At 33.1% G+C, this 10,123-nt stretch overlaps 1 protein-coding gene across 1 annotated transcript; it reads right to left on the bottom strand.

Annotated features, from left to right (window-relative positions):
- Positions 1–276: 276 nt before the first annotated feature.
- Positions 277–5,097, bottom strand: LOC122319269 (aluminum-activated malate transporter 2-like). Its single transcript, XM_043137260.1, has 6 exons — positions 4,504–5,097; positions 4,176–4,316; positions 1,962–2,234; positions 1,706–1,821; positions 1,178–1,321; positions 277–991 (listed from the first exon to the last, which is right to left on the bottom strand). Exons 1-6 carry the CDS (start codon positions 4,949–4,951, stop codon positions 614–616), a joined length of 1,500 nt encoding a protein of 499 aa, XP_042993194.1. The 5' UTR covers positions 4,952–5,097; the 3' UTR covers positions 277–613.
- Positions 5,098–10,123: the final 5,026 nt, after the last annotated feature.

Raw genomic sequence — 10,123 nt, forward strand, 5'->3', positions numbered from 1 at the left:
ACGCCCTGATACTTTGGAACTCATTGACCATGCATGCATGCGTGGAAGAGGCCGCAAAATGATTTTGACACGAAATACAATAAAAACTATAACGAACTCGATGACATGAACTTCTAGTACTTGATCATGTCAATGGCACTTGAAGTACTGCCTGATTTCTTTAATTAAAAAGGGGAGAATGAGATTAAATATTACGAATATTTATAGAGGGGGGGGGGGGGGTGTTAATCAACTGCAATAGTCACATCTAACTATAAAACCAAAAGAGCTTTATAATTAATGAGCTGAATGATATATCGATCATTATTTCTTTAATTATTCACATAGTTAAGCTGGTACATTATTAGCTCGATCTCTCTCTCTCTCTCTTTCTGATCTCCATATATATATATAGCAATATATCAGACTAATTTCATGGTTCTAGTAATTACAATATATCAAACATGCATCCCATGCACCTAAGCTTTAAATCTTCATTTCTTCCCAATTTATCATGGTCATATATAATATATTTTTTCCTCCCTTTTTTCAGACATACACGTCTATTTTCCAAAGCCAAAAAAGTGGCAAATCTTTACGTATGTGCATAGCACAGCATATATAGTACTACTGCTCATACAGTACTGGAGGGATCACAAATCGAAGCCAATTCATTATCAGTACGGAAATCCGCGAGCTCTCCAAGTTCGTCAACCTCCTTCGCCAATTCTTCTACCTTTTCCACAATCTCCATCAATATGAACACAAAGGTTGCCATCGCAAGTCCACCATCCTGATCATGATCGATAACTTGATGATCTACCTTGCAATATTTAGTTGAGACCGAGCTTATCTCTACTCTCGTTGACTTCAACTTTGGCACTATCGACGTCCCTGCATGGCATTTTCTCATTTTCGAAATACTCTCTCCAAGCTCTCTTAGAGTCCATGTTAGTATCGATCCAACTGCCTCGCATGGCTCTTTGATTCTCTCCCTCTGGACTGTTGGTGGCTAGATAATGAAACAATTCAGACGAAATAACCCGATTAATTATTTTTTAATGATCTCTGCAAAAGTTCTAATCAAACGAAACTATTGCTTTCTGTTCTTTTTAACAGGTAGAGATGCAGCATTTTAATGGGCTATGAATACATGGCAAGAGAAAATAGAGAAGAACTCATCATGTCCGGCCAGTACCTGTCTTGGGGATTGAAGACAGCCATTCAATGAAAGGATAGTTGCTGCCAACTCTCTCAGATGTTCTCCAATCTGCAAATATTTTATCCAAGGATAGTATAGCCCGAATTTTCCATGCCATGGTTCCCATTTTGCGAAATTTGCCTGAAAATATATATAGTGCTGCGGCGTGAGCATGGGCGCCGCTTCTTTTCGATCACTAACTAAAGATAATAATTGCTTGAACAGTGAATTTCATGGTCTTTCAGAGGATACTAATTATTATTACTACTTAATAGACAAATATAAATATTAAATCTCTCTCTTCCAATCAGTTTAATCTTTTGGTATATAAATAGTGATTTCACGTACATAATATCAGAGCAGAGGGGAGTTTGAATCTTGCCTCCACTTTATACCCCATTTATATAATTAAATATTCTACGTAATAAGGCTACTTATTAAGAATTAGGAGTCTGACCCTTATATATATACGTGAGGATGTGTGTTAAGATCAATATAAATCATATAAGAAGAAAAACATAATACCAGTGACTCATCCTTAGATTTGGAATTCATGACGAATTTGCATCTATTAAAATTTGCTCTAGGCTGGTTTTCCTTTTCGTTCGTGAAAGCACTAGCAATGTATTCCTCCAGGCATCCTACATTAACAAACAGCTAGCTATCATAAGTTAATTAGCAAGCATGAATGCAGAACATATATAGTACTCCTAGTTATATTTGATCTGTTTCAATTAGCATATATAAGATAATTAAAGATCAAGGTTACGTACGTACGCACCTTCAATAGAGTGAGCGAGATGTTCAAAGTTGGAGGCAATAGAGTCATGAAGTTCATCGCTAGCCCAGACAGGGAAGACAAGCAAGCTTACAAAAATGCAGGTGACAAAACCCATACCAATTGTGGAGAGACGTTCACGTGCTAATCTCATGACCTTTTCAGCACGTATCCCAGATACCACTACTAGATTGAAGGTGAGGATGAATATCATTGCCCCGTAGTCGTATCTTTTCTTAATGTTTGGAACCTGTCTCACATACGTTGCAACTGCAGCTGTAATAATAAATCATTTTGGCGATCATTAATTAATCATCACCAAGTACAACCGCGGCACGTACCGCGTCATGTGTTAATTGATTTTCCAATTTCTAGCTAATTAAGCCCGTTTATATATACTAGGTGAGAGTAACGTGCAAAGCACGTTTGTCTAATTTTATGAAATGATTATTTATAAAAAATAATATATATTTTATAAAAATTATTGATGTCACTTAATAATTTAAGGCATATTGGAGAAAATAAAAAAAATTAGTTCAAAGTATCATATAATCCAATACATGTTTATAACATCTATAATTTTAGCAAAGATGTATACGAAAAATTTAATAAAAGTCTAACACAAACGGTAGTTCAAAATATGTATTGTTTGATGTTTGTATTATAATTCATCAATTTATGTCATCCTGTAGACAATCAATAGAGACAACATTGAAATTCTTATTTTGCTGTTGGTTAAGTCGATCAGGGACAACATAAAGTTAAAACATAATCTTTTTATAAAATTTGTGGTATAATATTTTCTAGATATAGCATATATATAAATCATAAAATATATTTTGAAATTGTTGGCCGAATTTACTCTTTCTTAATTAGCTCAAGGATCACGGCCTTTGTCACGTGCCTATCATAGCAAGCCCACGTATGGAATATGACTTAGCGGAAGCTACGTCCTACTACCATGGGGAAAAAAAATACTTTGATTAAACGTACTTATATTATATATTATATGAGATTTTTAAATTTAGAATACTCAATAATCTGAGTTAATGAAGCGTATAATATACGTATATTATACTTAGGGATTCACGTCTTATGCACCTAATACACGTGTATATGTTAAGGAGAAAGAGAAAATATAATAACTAATCTTTAATTACTTATTATTATATAAACTATTAAGTATTATAATTATTGAGATTAATAAATCATATAACAACATTGAATGCTATCTCTCTCAATATTTATGTCTTCATTTTATGTGCCAAACCTTTAAAACAAACGGTGTTAACTTTAACGGAAAAATAAGAAAAACCGTTAAAACAAGATTTTCCGTTTTATACACACTTTTTATATATAGAAGATATACACACACATACATAAAGCTCTCGGCAAAAATATACGATACACGTACGTACGTCGACGTTGCATGTGTTACAGCCTAGCCATATATATATATAATAATAATAATATTGCATGCATTAATTAACGACGCTTGCCCTATAGCTATGAGAGCAGTACAACTTTATAAAGGTGGTAATTAAGTTTTTGTAGTATGAAATATTAAGGTTGCGTTTGGCTAGTGAGATGTATATTCTCTTGGATATTTTGTGAATAGTAATACAAAAATAATAAAAAAGATAAAATATTGAATAGTAATGAATTAATAGTAGTAAAAATAATAAAAAGTAGGTGAAAAGTAATAATAAAATAATAAATAGTGGTAGAGTATTATCAAAATACTCTTGTACCCAAACTAGCCCTAAATGAATAGATTATTTATGTGAATACTGAAAAAAATTAATTTAAACGCACTTAAACTGCCGGCCAGATACTTAGGTATATATTATATGGTGCATGCTGATTTATAATTTAATATATGGTGCCTGCCATCATGATACTAATATAATATTATATATATGGTTTCTTTCTGAAAAAATAACAATAATCATAAGAATAATAATAACGATGAGGACCAGATAATATGATCTTTAAGCTATTAATTAATATCTTAATTATAAAAAGAATCAGCTTTGATCTCGAAAATCAAAAGACAGAATAATTGCAGGCTGCAACTTCAGCATCGCACCATCGATCAACTAATAAGATTGTTTCTTTTTCCTTAATTGGCAAAGGCCACATTATCATGTCAGCAGATGATGAGCAATATGTATGTAGGTCCAACAATATTAAGCTACATATATATATAATTCTTACCAAAGATAAAAACAGAAGTGCCAACGACAATGGCGTTGCCAATTCCACCAACTTCTTGAGCTAAAGCTGCAGCTAAACACCCGAGTCCGCCTCCTAATATAGTTCCAATTCCACGGTTCAAGCCCTTGCTGAGTGTAGCACCTGCCATGCATGCATGCATTTCATGATCATCATCAACAGGATCATAAGTAGTAGAGAAAATGAAATTAATTTGAAACACTTAATATTTTTGTTTTTAGACTATATATATGTAATATCATATAACGATCCATGCATGAGTAAGTACAACAATTTACATGCTTGAATACAAATAAACAAACCTAGCTACCTGCAAAGAACTCAAAGATGACCACAACAGTCATAATAGCCCACATAGCATTTTGTCCAACTTGACTAAAAAGAGGATCCAGGAGGTAGAGAAATGAAACCAAAACCAGCGCTATTCCAACCTTGAAACTGTGAATCAGTTTTCTCATGTCCTGCTTATTTGTCTTTTCTCTAAGATTGGATATAATGGGAGGAACTGAAAATTGGAGTCTATTCTTTTGATCTGATTTCAGACAGGAAAAAATGGGAAGAAGAGAAAATTGAAACTTCTTCTTCATCTGATCTTGATCATCAGGCCGAGCTACCCTCTGATCATCTCCATCTGAGATAGATATTACAGTACTCGATTCCATCGGTACTGAATATTCTCTCTTTATTTCTTTCCCTAGCTCTTGGCTTGACTTGAACTTCCACTTCCTTTTGAGCAGAAAGAGTTGGAGAGAAACCATATATATATATACAAACAGCAATCCATGAAATGTGAAAAGTGGGAAGAAAATAGCAATATTGGGTCGAAGACCTAAAGTGGAACAGGCCCTATGCACTCCACGAATAAATTCAAGGATTAAAGGTTCGAGAATATGAGGGAAAAAAAAAACACACACACACACCACTTTTTAGACGTAGTTTGTGCCTTTTATCCCAATGTGCACACATTATTAATTTGAACTTAGTGACCATAGTGGAACACGTATGCTTGCACGGCACGATTCATAATGTTTCTTAAACAGTATATATACGTATATATATATATTGTGGAGCTAGCATATATATATATAGTCTTTTCGCAACACCTCTCTATGCGTTGCGCACCGTACACTCATCCATTGCTAGCTGCGGATGATCAGAGCTAGGTTAACCCTAAATTCTCATGTTAACGCTATATATCGATCTTTATTGCCAGAAGAGAGACCATCCCCCGACAAAACTTTGCTAATTTTCAACAAGCTCTTTAATTTCCAATTATTTCAGTTTTCACGTTAGTAGTGTCAATGTCGTGCGGAGTTCAACAGGCCATCATTCATTTAAGACCGTTCCTAGCATCATAACGTCTCTGCTTCTTTTGCATGTGCTTAATTGGATGCATATGCATCATATATCTCTTAATAATATATATTTTGAGGAAGTATAGAAATGTTTGGTATATCATATAAAGTAAACTTAAAAATTAATCTGACTTGACATGTTATATTACAAAACTATTTTCATTATAAGTTAAACAGATATAATATATCGCATCAAACCATATTATTAATTGTAATAAAGTGTATCCCGTAAATCAAGGTGGTAATCAAGAAATTATTCAAATTAGATTCAAATTTGGAAGAGATGAATAGTGGAAGAGGCCGAGACATCATTGGCTGGAAGACTGATAAGATTAATTAAAAAATAACAATATAATCCAATGTGTGAGCTCGAAAGGCCGGCAAGCCTGATCGATAAGCATCTTATAGTATATATAGATCGAGACTTTAATTAATTAAATGCCTAAAGGTAAGAACGGAGAAGATCATTACACGTATCCTCCAAAAGATTCATCAAAACAAATAGCTTGTATCAGAAATATTTTAATAGTGCCCTCTGTCGCATTGCTCCACTATCTCTTTGTCTGTTAACGTGATCATGATCACCTAATTGGGCGCTATATATTTCTCTAATTAATACAACTCCTCCTTATAATTATACATAGAGAAGAATGTTTTAATCACTAGCTTGTCTGATAGATGACTATAAAGTTATTTTTATTATAAAGTAGATATAACAAGTCACATGAAATCACGTCAGTCAGTTTATAAGTTTACATTTATGTAATAATCTGTCTGTATTTGTAACACTATGAAAAAGGTAACTTGATGTTATATAATGGACTGGAAACTTGTCCACGTACGTCGACAGTGTAAAATCACTGTGTCTTGAAAATTTAAGGTAATGAGAGGAGATACAAAAATTGAGTAGACGACGAGCAGAGACAATTAATCGACAATCAACATTATCCCATTTAGCCATTTAGTTAAAGATCAGAGAACTAAAGACAAATTAGTTCGATCTCTTTCACGTTTCGATCTGTCTGGCCGGTTAATGTATCTTTCGCTTAACAAACACCGTACGTGCCTTTACCTCGTACATACATACATATTGTATATATGTCTCTTTCTTGCATGGCTTGAGTTAATTACTACTAGTACCTTAATTTCCATTCGTCGCTGCAACTTCGACCTTTCCATCAGTTTCCAGGAACCAATAATACCTTAACATTTTAGGTCCTTATAAATCCTATCTGAGAGTACCAGAAAGTTGGAATCAATCTTAAATTTCTCAAGTACGCGAGCAGAAGGAAGAGAAAAAGATCTGTCATTGTTGGTAACCTTCAGTGTCGATAGTACCCAATCAAATCATATACAAAAAGAGTAGTCTGCACGTAATTTTGGCTCCATGATGATCAGATTGATGGCACGGGTCTAAATTTCTTGATACTGACAAGAACTTTCAATTAGCTCAAAAGGTGCACCTGGAACGCACATTCATTTATTTTACGCTAGTTTTTAAAATTTTTTTATAAAATTATATATATATTATATATACCTATGCATGCACTAACTAGGTTTTGCGCCTTTCAATTTGTACGTACGAAATTCGTACCTGGCTAGCTCCCTCCTTGGCACTGCTTATCATGTGTGGGATCCACACGTTATTGACATGCAGTACTACCATGTCTGCAATGAATATCATTCTTTTTGAAAAAAGAAGATATTGGAAGAAATTAGGCAATCCAAAAACATTTAGGTACATATATATCGTGTATATATATGTGTGTGTGTGTGTGTATGTATGTGTGTCATGTAATTATCCTTGATTCTTGTGGGGATGACGAAGTTGGGTAGCCAGTCATATTCTGTGAATTTGGAATAAGAGCTATTGGTAGTGGTATAGACATTAAACAAAAGGAGTGCTTTCCATTTTTACTTCACGACTAGAATCAGAGTCAGCTTCGACATTGACAAAAACCTGCCCGTTGAAAGAGATACCGTTGATGTTGGGTTAATAATCAAGCCTAGCTATCTCCACAACCAGATAAATAGTCTCCATGCTTTCGAGGACGGATCCATTGTGCTCAACATTCTGTAACTTAATTAGTAACTTGGGGATGTTTATATACATATATACACACCAACTCCCTTCTAGGCTCTAGCTATAAATGCTTTCAAATAATGTTATATGGTCTATCCATTTATGAGTATTTTATCATATGAGTTTTTCTACTTACAAGTCGATATAGATGACATACCATCCACACAATTTAATTGGTGGTATTTGATTTTCAAAATTCTGAATTTTAAATTTTCTTTTTTAATAAAATCATTTTATATCAACGTCAGCGTGGAAGGTGTGTGCTCCACACCAACTTGCAAATAAAATTTTTCTTTACCATTATACAAGAAATTGAATAACTTATTATTAATCGATATGCCAAGTCAGTTATAATTAGTAATTAATAATGTTACAATTACTAGATGCATGTAGTAATTAATTATTAGTACTCACAATATTCATTAGTATGTGTTAATGTGCATATTATATAAAAGGTTAAATTATTTAAGGTAACACATAAAATATAGCATTTGGTAGAGTGGGTCTATAGTTTTAACATGGAACATGTTATAACACATGCAATATGCAAACATGATGCACCAGTACTTGGCTCATTGATCATGTGTATGCATGATGATCGCAAATCATTCATATAACATATATGTGTGTGTGTGTGTGTGTGTGTACGTGTGTGTGTACGTGTGTGTGTGTAATTCTTGGTGGAGGAAGCTAATGCTATATACCTCGTAGGATCAAAGAAGGGAACATATATACATTATCGCTACATCTAGAGTAGTTTGTATTTAACTTCTTAATACACACACACACACACACACACACACACAGAGAGAGAGAGAGAGAGAGAGAGAGAGAGAGAGAGAGAGAGAGAGAGAGAGAGAGAGAGAGCATTGTACGTGGTTGGGATGTTTTTTGTCATTCAAACTGATGTCATGACCTACATATGACGCACACATGCACACATGAGAGATATATATATATATATTATAATTAATTAGTGTCATGGAGGACTTATGGTCAAACGGAAAATCTAAGCGTAGCCATCACCGAGAAGATACGAATAATTAGGGATTAATTAGTGTTAAAAGTTGGATGCATGACTAGTACTTTCTAAGCAAGGTATACCTACCTAGTTATTATATGCATAATAGACCAGATGAACCAGCTTTAATATCCATATATAACTAATGGATCGATGTTAATTGGAAGTTATGTATTCCTTAATTAATTTGTGGAGTATCCATTGACATTCACAAATATGTCATTAGTTTTATAATCTAACGTATTATATTAAGTCAGAAATTTATATTTATGTAATGTCTTTATGGTTAAAACATTTTTTTATATAATGTATATATATCGTAATTACGTACTAGGAGATGGCGGAGGAAATGTGTGGCTAGCCACTAATTGGGATCGCTTATATATGCATACGTGGCTCATGATCAGTACTACCCCATATATATATATATATATTATAGGCTATAGAAACTTAATTAGTTTGAAGTATGGATGGACGGACGTGTCGATCGCCGGCCAGTGGAGGTGGCGTGTGGAATTAATACAACTTTGAGTGAGTTAGTATTATATATGATCCTTTCTTAAAAGTTAGGACGAACGTACAACTATATATACTTATTGTGTTAGGTATAAGCGTGATCTCTTAAAAAAAGATCAGATCGATCATATTATATATAAATAATGTTTTAATGTTTTAACCTATGGGAATTTTTTCATTTTTGAGTTTTTAAATTGCTTTAAAAAGAAAAAATTAAAAAACTTTGTATGTATATATATATATATATAATATATACTTTTTGGATCGATCGAAGATATTAGATGAATCCATAGGTCTGCAATCCGATCCTTTGAAAGAACAATTGGGGCCAACTCGACCCAATTAATGTCCAGACAGGACGAAATTCACTCAACCCGTCCAGACTCAAGCACTAACTTGTTCGCGACGTTAACGTCATGTCATGTTATCTTATGTGAATTGAAGATAAAACTCTAGATCTTGGGGATCAGTTTGATGATATATATATGGCACACGTCGGAAATAAAACTATCGACAATGGTTATCATGTATGAAAAGGGATATATAACAGAAGATTGGTGAGGAAAAGGAAATACGGTTGGACACAAAAAAATGATATTTATTTTGTATTAGCTAGCGTCCCTAGTCTATTAATGCACGCATGCATATACATAAGAAAAATAGATATTTGTGATTAATATTTTACAATTAAAAAGACAGAGAAAACAAATATGTTTTAATCTAAAATAGTCGTTTTAATCTAAAATAGTCATTTTAATTACAAAATATTAGTCATAAAAATTTATTTTTCTTGTAACAGTAACTGCGGCTTGTGGATATATACGTTTATAAAAAAAATTAAAATAATCTAAAATTTTAAAATTCTACAATAATTAGTAACTTAAAATAATTAAAGAAATTAAAATTTAAAAAAATTTAAAGAACGGAAAACTAATAATCAGGTTGACAAAACCTA

The sequence above is a fragment of the Carya illinoinensis genome, chromosome 8 (assembly GCF_018687715.1).
Source record: "Carya illinoinensis cultivar Pawnee chromosome 8, C.illinoinensisPawnee_v1, whole genome shotgun sequence".
NCBI classification, from domain to species: Eukaryota; Viridiplantae; Streptophyta; class Magnoliopsida; order Fagales; family Juglandaceae; genus Carya; species Carya illinoinensis.

What these genes read in the sequence shown, in the direction of transcription:
- LOC122319269 (XM_043137260.1), bottom strand. Translation starts at nt 4,951, where the DNA reads ATGGTTTCTCTCCAACTCTTTCTGCTCAAAAGGAAGTGGAAGTTCAAG. An exon ending in CATCTTTGAGTTCTTTGCAG is followed by an intron (nt 4,317 to 4,503) that starts GTAGCTAGGTTT and finishes CATGCATGGCAG; the next exon opens with GTGCTACACTCAGCAAGGGC. An exon ending in GTCTTCAATCCCCAAGACAG is followed by an intron (nt 992 to 1,177) that starts GTACTGGCCGGA and finishes TTCATTATCTAG; the next exon opens with CCACCAACAGTCCAGAGGGA.